Genomic DNA, 18112 nt, shown 5'->3' with positions numbered 1-18112 from the left:
ACGCCGCCGCCCAGTCGGGCGCGTCCCACGGTGTCCTTCCCGCGCGCCGCGCCGGGAGTCCGGCGCCCACCGGCCGCGCGCCGCCCCGCGGCCCTTTCCGCCCGCCCGGGTCCGGCCGAGCGGAGTCGGACGCGCGTCGCCTGGCTTCGGCGGAGCGGCGGGCCGGGCTGCGCCGCCGTGTGAGTGGGATGCTGATGCCTCCGCGCCGGGGCTCGGCTGCCCCAGCCGCCCCGTAGCTTTTCGTTTTCCCTCACAGCGGGAGGCTGCGTTTTTTGTTTGTCGGTTTACAAATATATATATATATATATATATATATATATATATATGTATAAGAATATATATATATATATATATATATATATATATATATATATCTTGTTTCCCCCCTGCGAGGAATCGGTAAACGTGATGAAAACTTCAGACTAAAATATCGAAATGGCCACAGAAATCGACTTTCTGAAAGACCAAAGTAAGCGCCCTATTTCCTGATGGAAAATCAGTCTGTAAGGTGCAGTGTCGATGTCGTTGACCTGTTAATGTGTTTCTGGATGTTGGTTGGGTCCCAGCGTGAAAATATGTAAAAACTTAAAAGAGAAGCCCGCTGCACAGAAATGCTTGGAGATGTTCATGGGATTATGTATGTACTTAAGCGAAGCAGAATCTCTGGTAAATACTTGTAGATTCCTTAAGCGCGTGTATGAGTTGGCTAGGCACGAAATAGGTTTGTTATGCTAATCTTGTGCTCCAAGAAACTGCAAGGCTGATGGCCAGGAAGAGTTTCCAAGTCTGCAGTTTAGGACCTGCAGGCACTGCTCTGGTCATTAGTTTAAAACATGTTTGTTGAGCTGTTTTATAACGTGCCAGATGGAGGTATTCTTGTTCTCTCAAGTAATTGGAGGAATAAATACACTGAAGCAGCAGCAAATGCTGACTCGTTTGCATCAGTTACCAAGTAGTTGATAGAATTATTTAGTGAACATAGAAATATAAAGGGGAATAGCATCTAACACATGGTGTTAAATAAATATTAACTATTATGCAGTTATTAAGGCCAGAAACTTGACATATCAATACGTGTTTATTGGTAACGATTTAGGGGTCCCTAATATTTGCATCACTGAAGGGATTGGAAGGATGCTTTGTTTAAAAACGACACGGTTGCCTTGAACAGTATAAAGAGGTTTATAGAGGAGTACAGTTTGTAAGCTACAGTCGTAATCATAGGTAAGAAGTGACCTAAGGAGAAAGTAGAGATTGAAGGCTGAGAGATCTTAAAAAAGAGGAAGAGAGATTTTTGTTTTTGTTTCTGTAAGTATATTGCCTAGCTCTTATTCTTACCAGGTTTAATCTTGGGCAAAATTCTTAGCTTCTCTGCCTCTGGTATTGATTTTATTGTTTTTCTCTTCTGAGTATAAGAACACAGTAACTATTGAGTTGTGGGACTTAATAGGGATGATACAAATGAAACCCTTAGCTCAGTAACAAGTACATATTAAATGTCCCTCCCCACGATGTATATACAGTATATACATACAGTTTATATATATGTATCTTAATCGTGACTCTACAGCAATAGCATTATTTTAGGAAAATAAGAAGTGGGAAAAACTCACTCTATAAAAATGAGTAACTGCCCACAATCTGAGCATGTGGGTCAAGAATTTCATGCATGAGTTAGGTTAGGAGAGGGATATACCTGAATTTTAGAAGATGAGTTTTAGAAGAATAAAACAATTCGTAGATAAATATTGAGCCCCAAATAATAGCAAACCCAAGTAAGACAATTTGTTTTTAATTGAAAACTGAATGGTGAACTGTAAAAGAGAAAGAGTAGAAGAAGAGATTCCCAAACAGAAACAGTAAAACCTCAAGGGCTTGATGGTGTGTGTTCAGGAAATGGGAAGATGGAATTGTAAGGTTTGTATGGAGAGATAAGAATGAGTTTTGGGAGTCTGTGACCTTTTCTGTTAACTAGATCTTGTATGCCAGTTAAAGATGGGATTTGTGCTTAATAGCCACACCACCTAACTACCTGCTGAGATAAATGACTGTTGTGCATCCTCCCATCTGTCTCTCATATTCTCTACATTTGGTTGATTGGTTGGTTGGTTGGTTTTTCGAGGCAGAGTTTCTCAGTGTAACAATCCTGGTGGTTCTGAAACTTTGTAGATGAGTCTGGCCTTGAGCTCTGCCTGGCCCTGCCTCCTGAGTGATGGGATTAAAGGTGTGTGCTACCCCACCCAACCTTGTACATTGACTTTTGTCAATCTTAATTGCTTCTCATTGGCTCCATTTGGTTTTGTTTGTTTGTTTTGTTTTGTTTTGAGAAGACCTGGCCTTAGATTCTCTGTGTAGCCCAAGTTGGCTTCAAACTCATAACATATAAAATACAACAATAAATCTTTAATTTTTTCAAAAATCCTTAAGAATGCCTTTATGTAGTCAGGGTACAGGAGGATTTCCTTAGTAGATTTGACTTTTATTAAAAGAAAATGATGTGTTAGTAAATTGCATGTCTCTGGCATTTACAGAAGCAGCTGGCTAATGCATTTGCATATTTATGTTTGTTTATAGCGTATACATAAAAAACAAAAAAATAAGATAGGTGCATCATTGCAAAGTGAAAAACTCTTGTAATAAAATTCAGGTTGAGAAATGGGAATGGAACCTCAAAACAATTATAGCCCCTCTTTCTCAAAGATAGTGAAAGGTAACTGCTGACTTTAATTTTATGCCTTAATTTAGTTTTTTTTCCTGTTTTAGTTTTAAAAAGATCATGAACTATGTATTCTTCTGTGCCTCATCATTCATGTATTTTAAAATTTATCTTTATCATTGCATATAGATCACCAGTTCTCTGAGCTTGTTTGTGAAGGCCAGGGGATACCTCCTCAGATGTTGCCCTCTGGCTTTGGCCATTGTTCTCTTTCTTTCTTTTTTTTTTTCTTTGCTTGCCTTCCCTCCTTCCCTCCTTCCCCCCTTCCCTCCTTCCCTCCTTCCTTCCTTTTTTTAAGATTTATTGATTTATTATTTATGCAGTATTCTGCCTGCATGTGTGCCTGTAGGCCAGAAGAGGGCACTAGATCACATTATGAGCCACCATGTGGTTGCTAGGAATTAAACTCAGGACCTTTGGAAGAATAGTCAGTGCTTTTAACCTCTGAACCATCTCTCCAGCCCTTTCTTTTTCTTTTTTGAGACATTCTCTGACTGGACTAAAACTTGCCAAAAAGCCTAGGCTGATTGGCTAGGAAGCCCCAGGGACCCTACCTGTCTACACCTCCCCAACACTGAAATTACAAGACTGCTTCACAAAAGCCTGCTTTTTAACTATCGACTCTGGGAATGGAACTCCAGTCCTTGAGCCTGAAAAGCAAATTCTTTGCCAACTGACATCTCCCCAGCCAACCTCTATTTTCACCAGTCTTGAATTTTAATTTGTAATCATTTAAATCATTTAAATTTATATTTTCCCTACTGAGCTTGAACTCCTTTTCTGTTAATCTCTTTGGAAAATTTTTTGTATACTAAACCAATTTTTTTTTTCTATTTCTCAACTAATTAGAAGTTCTTCGTTCTAGTGCGCTATCTTTGACAATTATAGTTCTTGGAAATGTCCCTGTTTATGGTTTGTGGTTTTACTTTCTTAATGGTTTTGTTTGGTTGATTGGTTGGGTTTGTTTGTTTGTTTGTTTTGGTTTTAGATGAGCATAAGTTCCTAATTATAATGTAGTTCATTTTCTTGGTATTCTTTAAATGTTGTTTTAATTATTTTCATATTTGCCGTGATACAACACCATGACAAAAGCAACTTAAAGAAAAAATGGTATATGGGGGTTTATCGTTTCAGGTTAAATCCATCATGGCAGTAGGTTGACAGACAGGCATGGTGCTGGAGTAGCAGCTGAAAATTCGTATCTTGATCCATAAACATGAGACACAGAGAGAGCTATCTGAGATTGACTCTGGCTTTTGAAACCTCAGAGCGCACCCCAGTGGCACACCTCCTCCAAAAAGGCTGCACCTTCTAATCCTTCGCAAACAGTGGGGTCCATTCTCATTCAAACCACCACAATTTTTTTTTTTCTTTTTGTGCTTTAATTTAAAAAGTCTTATTCTATTTAAGGTTATAGAAGTATTTCTTGGCTCTTTATACAAATTTATTACTTTATATTTACATCTGCAGTTCACTTGGGATTGATTTTTTGTGAATGAATATTAAATTATTTTCCATCAATTGTCTGTTTGACCAGATCCACAAACAAAAAGATTACCCTTTCTCCATCTACCCCTGCCCCAGTTCTAGAGTACTCCTCTGATTATAGCTCATTAACATGTAAGCATTTATCATTATATTTCTAAATTCTAAATACCATTTATTGGCAAGTTTTGTCTAGTATTTGATATAGTTTGACTTTCTTTTAAAAATTTATTTATGTATTTTATATATATAAGTGCTCTCTCTTCATGAGAGACAAAGGGGGAATCAGATCCCATTACAGATGGTTGTGAGCCATCATGTGATTGCTGGAAATCAGGGTTTCTAAAAGCGCAGCCAGTGCTCTTAACCACTGAGCCATCTGTCCAGCCCCAATTTGCCTTTTTGTACTTACGCAGTCTTTAATGAAAGTTATATATGAGAGGCTTCTACTCCTATATCTTCTTGATTGTTTCTTCCTTGTATTTGCCCTTCTTCTTTCCTACTTGTCGAGACGTATCTTTCCTTTCCAGGATCTTCTTGAGGTCTTTGTGCAGCTTTAGCCTGGTGATAACTACCTTGCTGGGGTGGGTGCCCATGTGGACAGCTGTGCCGTTAGCCTTTTCACACTCTACTCACTCTATGTAGGTAACATGTTTCTTCCTGTAGAACAGGACCACTTTATCATTCTCCTGGCCTGTGTAGTGTCCTTGAACAACCTAAACTTCATCATCCTTTCAAATGGGCTAGGACTGAACATTATACTTCTGTCTCAGTTCTTTGGAAAGAGAGGAAAGACATGGTCTTCCTCCTAATGTGAAAAGATGCATTGAAATGCCTTTTACAGTTCTTGCTTCAATCAGAAATCACTAAGGGCTTCATTTTGGCAGCTGCAATCCAAAAATGGCTGCAAAAGGGATGCCCAATTTGACTCCTAAATGCTTCCCAAAGGCCATATAATAAAAGTTTAGTCACATTTGATGATGCTGTTGAGAGGTGATGGAAATTCTAGGAGGTAGGGTCTAATGGGAGGAAGTAGATGCCTGTGAATATCCTTGAGAAGGATATATTTTGTTCCCATCCCCTGGCTATTTCTCTCTGCTTCCTGACTACCAATGATCAGTTCTGCTGCAGCACAATTCCTGCTATGATATATGATATTCCGTTTTATCCCAGGCCTGTAATGATTGCACCAAGCAACCATGAGTCAAAATAAACTTTTCTCTTTCAAGTTATTTATCTGGGAACTTTATTGCAGGGATGGAACACTAGTGTTTTCTTTTATCACTATCACACTATGGAAATTATAACCTCATAGTGCATGCTGTTATCAAGTAGAACTACTTTGATCCTCTTGTTCTTTTGGAAAATTGTCTTAGTTCTCTTTTCATTTCCCTTGAGAATCATTCAGTTCTATAACAATGTTTTTAATGTGGATTGGAATTACATTAGATATATAGACCATCATGGAAAAAACTGACTTTAGGAGACTGACTTCTTTATGCTGTGTTCTCTTTTTACTTCTTAAGGTATGTCTACTGATTATCAAATACAGTTTTGTTTTGTTTTGTTTTTTCTTTCTCTTTGTAACCTTCGCTGTCCTGGATTTGCTTTGAAGACCAGGTGGTCCTGAACTCACAGAGATCCTCTGCCTCCCGGAGTGCTGGGATTAGCACATGTGCCACTGCACTCAGCAACAAAAATATTTTTCTATAGGAATTTTATACTCCTTTTGTGTGTGAGATTTATTGTGCTGTTACTAGAAATGACTCTCTTTTTTTTATTTAGAAAATTTGTGTTGTCAGTATATACAGATGTGATTAAGTTTTGCATTTTGGGCTTGTAACTAATAGCTGTTATTACTAAGAGTGTGTTCTTTGGAGGAGTTAACATGTATGTAGCTGAGTTTGTGCTTTCTTTGAAACTTCACACCTCTTGTTTATTAACTGTTCCAGTATCACATTAACTTGGACTTCCACTAGAATTTTGAATAAATGTCCTGAGAATTTGTTCTTGTGTTAACCCTAAGGAAAAGGTTTTCAAATTTTTTTCTTCAGTAGGTGTGATCTTTGTAGTGTTGTTTTGCTGTTGTTTTGTTTTTCATAAGCATCTATTTATGAAATAAGGTCTTTCAGGTTGTATTTACCATAAATATATCTTGAGTTTTCATCAAATGTAAAATATGTTTTATTTTTAATTTTTTTGCTTGTGAGTTTACTTACTAGGTTCATTTCTATTATTTTTTCACGTGAATTTTTTGAGTTTATTTTGCTGTTTTTCAAATAAATCAATAGATTTGTTTCTGCAAGTCCTTTTTTCTAATGCAAATTGAGCATACCTAATTTGAAAGTCCAAATGTCAAAATGCTCTAAAATCTAAAACCTTTGAGTGCTGACTTGTTAATAGATTTTTGTGGTAATTTGAATCTAGGATTTCCAGATTGAAAATACTCAGCAGATAAAGTCTATATAATATGTAAAAAATATGAAAAATTCCTAAATCTGAAAGACAAAGTCTATTCAATTTATTTCTAAATTAAAGCTTTAAGAACTTTGCTACAAAGAACCTTGAACTCATTGGCACAAGAGACAACTTCTTGAAGAAGAACACCAACAGCACAGGCTCTAAGATCAACAATCAATAAATGGGACCTCATGAAACTGAAAAGCTGTAAAGCAAAGGACACTATCATCAGAACAAAACGACAGCCTACAGACTGGGAAAGGATCTTCACCAACCCTATGTCTGACAGAGGGCTAATATCCAGAATATCTAAAGAATTCAAGAAGTTAAAAAGAAACAAATCAAGTAATCCATTTAAAAAATGGGGTAAAGAGCTAAACAGCATTCTCAATAGAGAAATAGCGAAAGGCAGAGAAACACTTAAAGAAATGCTCAGAGTCCTGAGTCATCAGGGAAATGCAAATCAAAACAACCCTAAGATTTCACCTCACACCCATCAGAATGGCTAAGATAAAAAACTCAAGGGATGATGCATGCTGGAGAGGATGTGGAGAAAGGGTAACCCTCCTCCATTGCTGGTAGGAATGTAAACTTGTACAACCACTTTGGAGACCAATCTGGCACTTTCTCAGACAATTAGGAATAGTACTACCTCAAGATGGAGTTATACCAATTCTAGGCATATAACCAAAAGATGCTTAAGTATACAACAAGGGCATTTGCTCAACCATGTTTGTAGCAGCTTTATTTGTAGTAGCCAGAATCTGGAAACACCCCAGATGTCCCTCAACTGAGGAATGGGTACAAAAATTATGGTACATTTATACAGTGGAATACTGCTCAGCAATTCAAAACAAGGAAATCATGAAATTTGCAGGCAAATGGTACGATCTAGAACATCATTTGTGAGGTATCCCAGAAGTAGAAAGACATACAGGTATATACTCACTTATATGTGGATATTAGATATATAATATAGGATTAACATACTAAAATCTGTACAGTTAAAGAAGGTAAGCAAGAAGGAAGACCCTGGATAATATGAACAATCCTCACTCAGAAAAGCAAACAGGACGGAAATCGGGAGAGGGAGAAAACAGAAAACAGGACAGGAGCCTACCAAAGAGGGACTCTGAAAGATTACCCAGCAGTGTATCAAAACAAATGCTGAGGCTCATAACCAAACTTTGGGCAGAGTGCAGGGAATCTTATGAAAGAAGGGAGCCATAGAAAGACTTGGAGGGATAGGAGCTCTACAAGGAGAGCAACAGAACCAAGATATCTGTCCAGGGGTTTTTCTGAGACTGATACTCCAACCAAGGTCCATGCATGGAGATAACCTAGAACCCCTGCACAGATCTAGCCCATGGCAGCTCAGTCTTCAAGTGGGTATCCCAGTAAGGGGAACAGAGACATCTGACATGAACTCAGTGGCTGGCTCATTGATCACCTCCCCCTGGTGGGGGAGCAGCCTTGCCAGGCCACAGAGGAAGACAGTGCAGCCAGTCCTGATGAGACCTGATAGACTGGGGTCAGATAGAAGGGGTAGAGGACACTCCCCTATCAGTGGAATTGGAAAGGGGCATGGGATGAGATGAGGGAGTGAGGGTGAGATTGGGAGGGAATGAGGGAAGGTGCTACAGCTGGGATACAAAGTGAATAAACTGTAATTAATATAAAAAATTTAAAAAAACTTTGCTACTATTAAGTTATGAGAAATCACAATTAAGCTGTTGTTCAATTCAAAATACTTACATATATTTCCAAGTCTTCCTGATACCAAAAGGTTATGTAAAAGCAAGTTTTTTAATTTTTCTTTTTCTTTTTCCAATTTCATGTGTGAAGGCTCTCCCCGTTTACTGCTTTCCTTTTTCTGTTTTGGTTATTGATTCTAGTTAGTATTCTCATCAGATTGCATGGAGGTTTTTGAGTTTTGTTTTGTTTTTCCTTCATTTTTCTAAAAGTTGTTGGGCTTTGCTCTGTTGCCTTGAAAGACTATTTGTTGGGTAATGTCTTATGTATGTTTTTCTCTTTAATTTCTTTAATTTTTAAATTTTCTTTGATTAAAAAAAATTGTATGAGTGCCTTTCCTGTATGATGGAGACCAAAAGAGTGTTGGATTCCCTGTGACTGGTTTTAACAATTGTGAGCTACCATGTGAGTCCTGGGAATTGAACTTGGATCCTTTGGAAAAACAGTTAGTGCTGTAACTGCTGAGCCATTTCTTTAGCCTCTCTTTAAAAATTTCAGTTGTAGGGGTGTGGGTGTGTGTTTGCCTGAATATATTGAAATACATGCAGAAGCCAGAGTACAGTATGAAGGTGTGGTTCTGTCCTTTTATAGTGTTAGTTTTAGAGATGGAACTCCTGCCTTTAGGCATAACAGCTATCTTTATGGCTATCTTGCCTTCCTTGTTTCTTTTATAATGTTAATACCTATGTGGCATGTTAATGAGAACTCTCAGCTTTATTGTGGGGCATCTTTATGGTCTCAGGGCGCTCCTGTTGAAATTAGATTCTGTTTCCTACAGTTTCTCCTCAGTATAGAATGGGTAATCCTCAGCTGACTTTAAGAATTGAAAAGAATTTGTCTACCATTGGGTATAGTGGTGTCTCATGTCTATGGTTCTAGTACCTAAAAGGCAAAGATAGGAAGATTCCATTGAGTCAGGCCAGCCTGGGTTATACATGAGTTCTAGGTTAGGCTGAATGAAGCCCTATCTTCAAAAAAGAAAGGAAAGGGGTTCCAAGATGGCGGTGAACAGAGCCCAGCGTTGTGGAGAGGCAGAGGAGATGAATCTCTGAAATTGGTGAGTGGAGAGACAATCTAAAGTAGAATTTGGACTTTGGGGCTTTCAAAAGGAGAGGGGATACCACAGAAGCATGAAGTGCTAGTAGACTTAGATCGGGTGCGGACCTCTCTGGGAATGAAGTAGGGAGCTTCCCTTGTCTGGGCCTCCCATGCTGGGAAACCTTCACACAGCACCAGGTAGCTGAGCACAAAGCTCACAGCCTGGGGATTAAGACAGCAGAGACAGTGTTCCAGGCCCCATACTACAGCGGATAGCTATAACCACCCGCTGAACAATATACCTCGACACTCGTCCATGGAGCCCATACCCCGGGCCCCGCCTAGGGCCCTCTTGCCAAGCTCTGGACCCACGGAGTGGCCCTCCCCCCCACCCCGCTGGATGCGATCCCACCACAAGAAGTGCAGTGAGCTCACGTCCCTCCAGAAATCCTGCATGGCCACAGTGCACATTCCTCCAGAAAACCACGCTGCCTGAGCACCCTACACCACCTGAGGAGCGTACCCACTCCCAACGTCAGAGCGTAGGTCCAACCACAGAGTGCCAACCAAAGAGACTCAGTTCCGCAATACAATCCTTCCTGGATCCCAAATCTGCAAAGCTTAGTGCCTGGAACCCAAGACAGCAGAGGCAGGGCTTCAGGCCCCTCAGCCGCAGCGAAGAGCCCTAATCGCCCACTGAATGCCACCCGTCAGAACACACATCTGACTAGCCCATACCCACCTAGTGCCCTCTTGTCTAGCTCTGGACCCTCAGAGCACATCCCCCACCAGCACCACTGGGTCCTGCCGGAGTGCATGCACCACTGGAAACTCCACTACGCCAGAACACATGCCCAAAAAGTGCCAGCCACAGAGACTAAGATCTGCAGTACAGTCCTTCCCAGATTCCAACTGCAAGTGGCAGTACTGACTACACAGGGCTGCCCAGCCAGTGATTGTATGGGCCATCCAACCCCTCATTTCCAGATAACCAGCTGAATAGCCACCAAAGCCTAGCAGACCTGCAAAAACAATGTGCACCCAGCTTGCGATGCCTTAAGCACCTGCAACACCTTCAGTGCCTGCAAGATACCCCTCTCACAGACTGAAGGCCTCTTCATTCTCCAATACCCTATCCCTTAGGACACAGCTACAAGCACACGCTCAATCACATTTGCCCTTCTGCGCCTGCGAACTTTCCTTCTACAGGTATAGCTGTATCACCAGCGCATACACTGAAACCACTGGACCTCCCACATTTTCCTGAAGAATTCTCCAGACACCAGAGAAAGACCAATCTGATCTGCAGAATCCAGGAACAAACAGCGAACACTACGGATAACCAAATGGCCAGGGGTCGGCGAAAGAACCCAATCAACGTAAATCAAAATATCATGGCTTCACTGGCAACCTCCAAAATAAATGGATACTCCAACTCATCAGAAACACAAGAAAATGATTTTAAAGCTATGATTATCCAGTTATTTGAGGCACATAAAGAGGAAACCAACAGATCTCTCAGAGAAATAATCATACAGATTCAAACAGAGAAAACAAATAAATCTCTCAAAGATTTGGTCTCCCAAATGGAAACAAAGAAAAATGAAGTGAAGGAAGCTCTTAAAGAAACACAGGCAAATATAGCAGAGGCAGAAGTAGTGGCATTAAAAGAGGAAGCAAACAAAAAAACAGAGACCATGTTGGAGACACAGGAATCCAAATTCAAACACATGAAAGAAATGGTGCAAGGCATGAAAACAGAATTAGAATCAATAAAGAAAACACAAAATGAGAAAACTCTTGAGCTGAAGAACTTGGAGAAAAGATCAGGAACCACAAAAGTAAGCATCACCAACAGAATACAAGAGATGGAAGAGAGAATCTCTGGAGCTGAAGACACACTTGCAGAAATTGATACTTCTCTCAAAGAAAAAGTAAAATCAGAAAAGTTCCAATCACAAAATATCCAAGAAATCAAGGACACCATGAAAAGGCAAAATCTAAGAATAATGGGAATTGTCGAAAAAGAGGATTCCAAGCTCCAAGGTCCAGAAAATATTTTCAAGAAAATCATAGAAGACATTTTTCCCAACCTAAAGAAAGAGATGTCCACAAACATACAAGAGGCCTACAGAACACCAAATAGACTAGACCAGAAAAGAAACTCCTCATGCCACATCATAGTCAAAATATTTAATCTACAGAACAAAGAAAAGATACTAAAAGCAGCAAAGGAAAAAGGCGAAGTAACATATAAAGGTAGACCTATCAGAATCACACCAGACTTCTCATCAGAAACTATGAAAGCCAGAAGGTCCTGGGGAGATATCATGCAGGATCTAAGGGACCACAGATGCCAACCTAAACCACTATACCCAGCAAAGGTCTCAATCAACATAGATGGAGAAAACAAAATATTCCATGACAAAACTAAATTTAAGGAATATTTGAACAGCAAATCAGCCCTACAGAAGATACTAGAAGAAAAACTCTAATCCAACAAAAACAACTACACCCAAGAAAACATAGGTTATAGATAATTTCCCAAAAAAATGAAAAGAAAACGAGCAATGAATCACAGTAACACCACCAACTCCACAATAATAGGAAATAACATTTAATGATGATTATTATCTATCAACATCAATGGACTCAACTCTCCAATAAAAAGACACATACTAAGAGAATAGGTGCAGTAACAGGATACAACATTCTGCTGTATCCAAGAAACACACCTACGCAACAAAGATAAACACTAACTCAGAGTAAAAGGCTGGAAAATAGTTTTTCAAGCAAATGGACCCAAAAAAACAAGCAGGAGTGGCTATCCTAAAATCTAATAAAATAGACTTTCAACCAAAACTAATCAAAAAAGACGTAGAGGGGCACTACATTCTCATCAAAAGAAAAATCCACCAAGAAGACATCACAGTTCTCAACATCTATGCCCCAAACACAAGAACATCTACATTCGCAAATGAAACATTATTAAAGCTTAAATCACACATTGACCCCAACACCTTAATAGTGGGAGACTTCAAGACCCAATATCACCAAGGGACAGATCATCTAGACAGAAGCCAAACAGGGAAATAAAGGCAGTTACAAATGCCCTATTTCAAATGGACCTAATAGATGTCTACAGGACTTTTCATCCAAACTCAAAAGACTATATATTCTTTTCAGCACCTCATGGAATGTTCTCCAAAATAGACCATATAGTTGGTCACAAAGGAAGCCTCAACAGATACAAGAAGATTGAAATAATCCCCTGTATACTATCTGACCACCATGGACTAAAGCTGGACCTCAACAACAATGGAAATAGCAACAAGCCTACACGCACATGGAAACTTAACAACTTACTTCTCAATGACAGCTAGGTTAAGGATGAAATAAAGAAAGAAATTAAAGACTTCCTAGAATTCAATGAAAATGAAGGCACAACATACCCAAATTTATGGGACACAATGAAAGCAGCACTTAGAGGAAAACTAAGTGCTAAGTGCCTTTAAGAAGTAAACTAAGTACTAAGTGCCTTTAAGAAGAAATTTGTAACATTTCATTCAAATGACTTAATGGCACAACTGAAAGTCCTAGGAAAAAAAGAAGCAGAAACACCCAAGAGGAGCAGACGGCTGGAAATAATCAAACTCAGGGCTGAAATCAACCAATTAGAAACAAAACAATTCAAAGAATCAATGAAACCAAGAGCTGGTTCTTTGAGAAAATTAACAGGATAGATAAACCCTTAACCAAACTAACTAAAAGGCAGAAAGAAACTATCCAAATCAGCAAAATCAGAAATGAAAAGGGGGACATAACTACAGACAATGAGGAAATCCAAACAATCTTAGGTCATACTACAAAAGCCTATATGCCACAAAGTTCGAAAATCTAAAAGAAATGGACAATTTTCTTGATAGATTCCATCTATCAAGAACAGCCCTTTATGCCCTAAGGAAACTGAAGCAGCCATCAACAGCCTGCCTTCCAAAAAAACCCCAGGGCCAGATGGTTTCAGTGCAGAATTCTACTAGACCTTCAAAGAAGTGCTAACACCAATTCTTTCCAAATTATTCCACAAAATAGAAACAGAAGGAACATTACCAAACTCATTCTATGAAGCCACAGTCATCTTAATACCTAAACTACACAAAGATCCAACAAAAAAAAGAGAGCCTCAGACCTATCTCTCTAATGAACATTGATGCAAATATGCTCAATAAAATACTTGCAAACTGAATCCAAGAGCACATCAAAGATATCCACCATGACCAAGTAGGCTTCATCCCAGGCATGCAAGGGTGGTTCAGTATACGGAAATCCATCAGTGTAATCCACCATATAAACAAACTGAAAGAGAAAAACCACATGGTCATCTCCCTAGATGCCGAAAAAGCATTTGACAAAATCCAATACCCATTCATGTTTAAAGTCTTAAGAGACATCAGGGATTCAAGGAACATACCTAAACATTGTAAAGGCAATATACAGCAAGTCTATAGCCAACATCAAACTCAACGGAGAGAAACTTAAATCAATCCCTCTGAAATCAGGGACAAGCAAGGCTTCCCATTGTCTCCGTATCTCTTCAACATACTACTTGAAGTCCTAGCTAGAGCAGTAAGACAAGTAAGGGAGATCAAAGGAATACAAATCGGAAAGGAAGAAGTCAAAGTTTTACTATTTGCAGATGATATGAGTGACCCCAAAAACTCAACCAGAGAACTTCAGCTGATAAACACCTTCAGCAAAGTGGCAGGATACAAAATTAACACAAAAAAATCAGAAGCCCTCCTGTATACCCAAGACAAAGGGCCCAAGAAAGAAATCAGGGAAACAACACCCTTCACAATAGCCACAAATAACATAAAGTACCTTGGGGTGACTCTAACCAAGCAGGTGAAAGCCCTGAAGAAAGAAATCGAAGAAGACATCAGAAGTGGAAATATCTCCCATGCGCATGGATCGGTAGGATTAACACAGTGAAATGGCCATTCTGCCCAAAGTAATCTACATATTCAATGCAATTCCCATCAAAATACCAACACAATTCTTACAAACCTTGAAAGAAAAATTCTCAACTTCATGTGGAGAACCAAAAAAACCAGAATTTCCAAAACAATACTGTATATCAACAGATCCTCTGGAGGTATCTCCATTCTTGATCTCAAGTTGTACTACAGTACAGTACTAAAAACTGCTTGGTACTGGCATAGAAACAGAAAGGTGGATCAATGGAAACGAATAGAAGAACCCGAAATAAACCCACACACCTATGAATACTTCATTTTTGATAAAGAAGCCAAAACCATTCAATGGAAAAAACAAGACAGCGTCTTCGACAAATGGTGCTTGTCCAACTGGATATCTACAATCAGAAAAATGAAAATAGATCCATATTTATCACCCTGCTCAAAACTAAAGTCCAAGTGGATCAAAGACCTCAATATAAAACCAGATACTCTAAATCGGTTAGAAGAAAAAGTGGGGAATAGCCTAGAACTCATTGGCACAGAAGACAACTTCCTGAATAGAACACCATCGGCACAGGCCCTAAGAGCAACAATCAATAAATGGGACCTCATGAAACTGAAAAGCTTCTGTAAAACAAAAGGCACTGTCGTTAGAACAAAACGACAGCCTACAGATTTGGAAAGGATCTTCACCAACCCAACATATGCTAGAGGGGATAGGGAGCCCGACAAGGTCCAAATATATCTGAGCACAGTGGTCTTCAATGAGACTGTTTATCCAACCAAGGACCATGCATGGATATAACCTACAACCCCTGCTCAGACATAGCCCATGGTAGCTCATTATCCAAGTAGGTCCCTAGTAAGGGGGACAGGAATTGTTTCTGACATAAACTCATAACTTCCCCTCCCCCCTGTGGGAGGAGCAGCCTTGCTAGGCCACAGATAAGGACACTGCAACCATCCTGAAGATACCTGATAAGCTAGGGCCAGACAGAAGGAGAGGAGGACACTCCCTCTCAGTGGACTTGGAAGAAGGCAGGGAGGAGATGACGGAGAGAGGGAACAATTGGAAGGGAAAGAGGGAGTGGGCTACAGCTGGGATACAAGTGAATGTATAAAATTATTTAAAAATATTAATAAAAAAGAAAGGAAAAATGGAAGGTAGAAGGAAGTATATCTTCCTTTTTTTTAAAGTTGAAATGGAAAGAAAAAGACAGTGGAGAATGTGTTTCCACTTCTGACAGAAAAGACTGGTAATTCAAACTTAAAAAATTAAGAAAGACTAGTTCTCTTGTAGCTATCCTGTGTTCCATTTGGGAGTCATTATTTAGCTTATGAATAAAGAAAGACCTAATTTTATGTCCTAAAATAATGTGCTGAAGTTAGTGATGCATCTTATGAGGTTCAGTGTTAGAGACTAGGAATCTTTCATTGGAGTTATCAAATAGTAGCTGCTATTTTTCTAGTTGACTATTACTCAAATTGGTTTTCATCTTTGTTTCAGATGATAAACTGAATGATATTCTTAGGCAGGATCAAATTGAACATATTTTCAAAGACCCAACTATGCAGGTATGTGGAATAATTACATATAACAAAATAGATTGAAATTTGGTTTTAAATATATCTATATCTGTATGAATTATTGATTATAGTCAATAATGAATTTTAATATAAATTCTACTTAAGAATTATGCATATTTGAAGTTGCCATAACCTTAAAAGTTTTGCTTATACCTTTGATTCTTATAAGGGAAGATTTGTTTTTACTCACGGAAAGTAAGTTCTTTGTGTACAGAAATTGCTTTAATTTCCCCCCTTAGCTTTGGAGTTAATGTTGTACATATTAAAATAGCTGATATCTGAAATGGGAATTCATGCAAACTTTGAAACATACCAAAGTGATTTCTCTAGATGTCGCTATCTGTATAACTGTTTCGATTCTTACAAATTATGACATTGTGACAAAAGCTGGGAATGTTGTTTAAGTGTCCTTCATGTGTAGTAAGGCCCTGAGTTTGACTTCTATCTTCCTCAATTAAAAAAACCCAGAAATTATGACCAAAAAATAAACTAACACAAGTAATAGTATATGCATTCGTTTCTAGTGTTTATTTCCTGAGGGTTTTTTTTTAATTTTAGATTTTATCAACAATGTATACATATCTGGTAAATATCTTATAGCATAGTCTGAGTGCTTGATTAAGCAGTAACAGCAGCAAAAGACGATTTTTGTAGCTCCCGGGCTCTCTGGACATGGTATTGCTTTTGTCTCCAACTCATGTATAGTCCTCCATATCTTCCAGACTTCATTGCCCACATATCTCTTACTGTGATGAGAGAAGAGGTGATGTGGCAGCATAAAACAGCTGTTGACTCCTTTCTAGCAGTGATACTTCTATCCTAGAACATTTGTAGCTCATCCACTCAGGATTCTTTAGCCTTGAAACAGCTAAAAAGCTTAGAAAAGTAGGATACAGTCTGGGATCTATCCCTGGAGCCAGAAGTGGAGTGGTGGGGATAGAGGAGCTGAGGCTACACATAAAAGGTGTACCCGAAGTTCTAAGGACATACAGTCCTGTCCATAGGGAAAACACACACTTCTTGAGAGCCTTAAAATCAGTGTGGGATTCGGCTTGACAGTGGATCCCCCTGTGTGGTAGGATTAGCATTGGAGAAAAGAGCACTGTAGACAGCAACTGCCTTGAGAGGAGTCTATTTGAAACTGAGTTTTCCAGAGATGTGAAAATAAGGATCAATCAAAAGTTGTGAAGCTTGTGGATACAGTGCCTGGTAGAAGATGGGCAGGGAAGAGAGCAGGGGCTGGGGTTTGGAGAGCAAGCCAACAAAGATGTGCTAAAAAAAATTTAAGGAGCACAGAGCTCAGGCTATGGAGGATATGGTAGATCATAACCCCCAGCCCCCATGGCAAGGAAGCTGTCCTGTTGCCTATGGATTACTAAAGTCATGAATCTTATTACTTGGCCTCTAGAGCTGCCTCATTGTTGCCTCTGGCTTGCTACTAGAAGTAATGAGAGCCTTTAATTCAGGTTCAACAGCTTACTTTGCTTCTTCAGTTTTACCCACATTGTATTTGCTGGGTAGGTGTGAAAGCCAGAGAATGCTGCATTCCTTTTAGTCTTCCATGACAATGTGAAACTTAGTGCTCCTGTACTTTGCCAAATCTCTAAGAGCACCCCTCCTCCATTTGGACATTTGTCACCCTTTGGTACACAAACTTTAGTAGCTCTGGAGTTAAAAGAAATCTATCTAGTAGGTAATGAGCAAATCAATAGAATAGGAATTTTTTTTCTGTAATACATAGTTTTCTATAACCACCCACAGACAATATTAAGTCATCTTTTTAAAATCCAAGAACCCAATAGAGAAGTGGCAGCACATTGTAAGACAAAGTAAACACAAATTAATTGAAATGCTATTGAAGATTAGAGGCATCTATGCTTATAAAAACTGTTTTACCTTACCACATCAGCCTTCCCTCAAGATAGCCTATGATTCCTCCTGTGGATGGAAGTATAGTGAAGGGTCGCAGTGAGCAACATGAACATGGCACCTTGGCACCTTGGTAATTTTAGAAAAAGAATCAGTGCAACAAAAAGTAACAATGTAAAAATACAAGGTGAAAGTTTTAGAGGTAAGAGCTATAATGCATAAGATT

At 39.2% G+C, this 18112-nt stretch overlaps 1 protein-coding gene and 1 pseudogene across 2 annotated transcripts in view; one reads left to right on the top strand and one right to left on the bottom strand.

Annotated features, from left to right (window-relative positions):
* The first annotated feature begins 397 nt into the window (after positions 1 to 397).
* The window catches only part of Sclt1 (sodium channel and clathrin linker 1), a 120912-nt gene continuing 103197 nt past the window's right edge, over positions 398 to 18112 (top strand). Inside the window, exons 1-2 of one of the 2 annotated variants that reach the window (XM_055626154.1) lie at positions 398 to 469; positions 15938 to 16005. In XM_055626154.1, the coding sequence (XP_055482129.1) occupies positions 436 to 469; positions 15938 to 16005 (102 nt within the window). In that variant the 5' untranslated portion in view covers positions 398 to 435. Of the gene's footprint in view, positions 470 to 15937; positions 16006 to 18112 lie in introns of those variants that run through there. The other variant, XM_055626157.1, reaches the window with a different exon arrangement.
* Positions 4654 to 5080, bottom strand: LOC129690478 (60S ribosomal protein L26-like; annotated as a pseudogene).

This window comes from Psammomys obesus, unplaced genomic scaffold (assembly GCF_907164565.1).
Source record: "Psammomys obesus unplaced genomic scaffold, mPsaObe1.curated_primary_1811, whole genome shotgun sequence".
In the NCBI taxonomy this organism is placed as follows: domain Eukaryota; kingdom Metazoa; phylum Chordata; class Mammalia; order Rodentia; family Muridae; genus Psammomys; species Psammomys obesus.
Note: the sequence above shows the minus strand (reverse complement) of the source record. Positions and strands in the feature narration are given on the sequence as shown.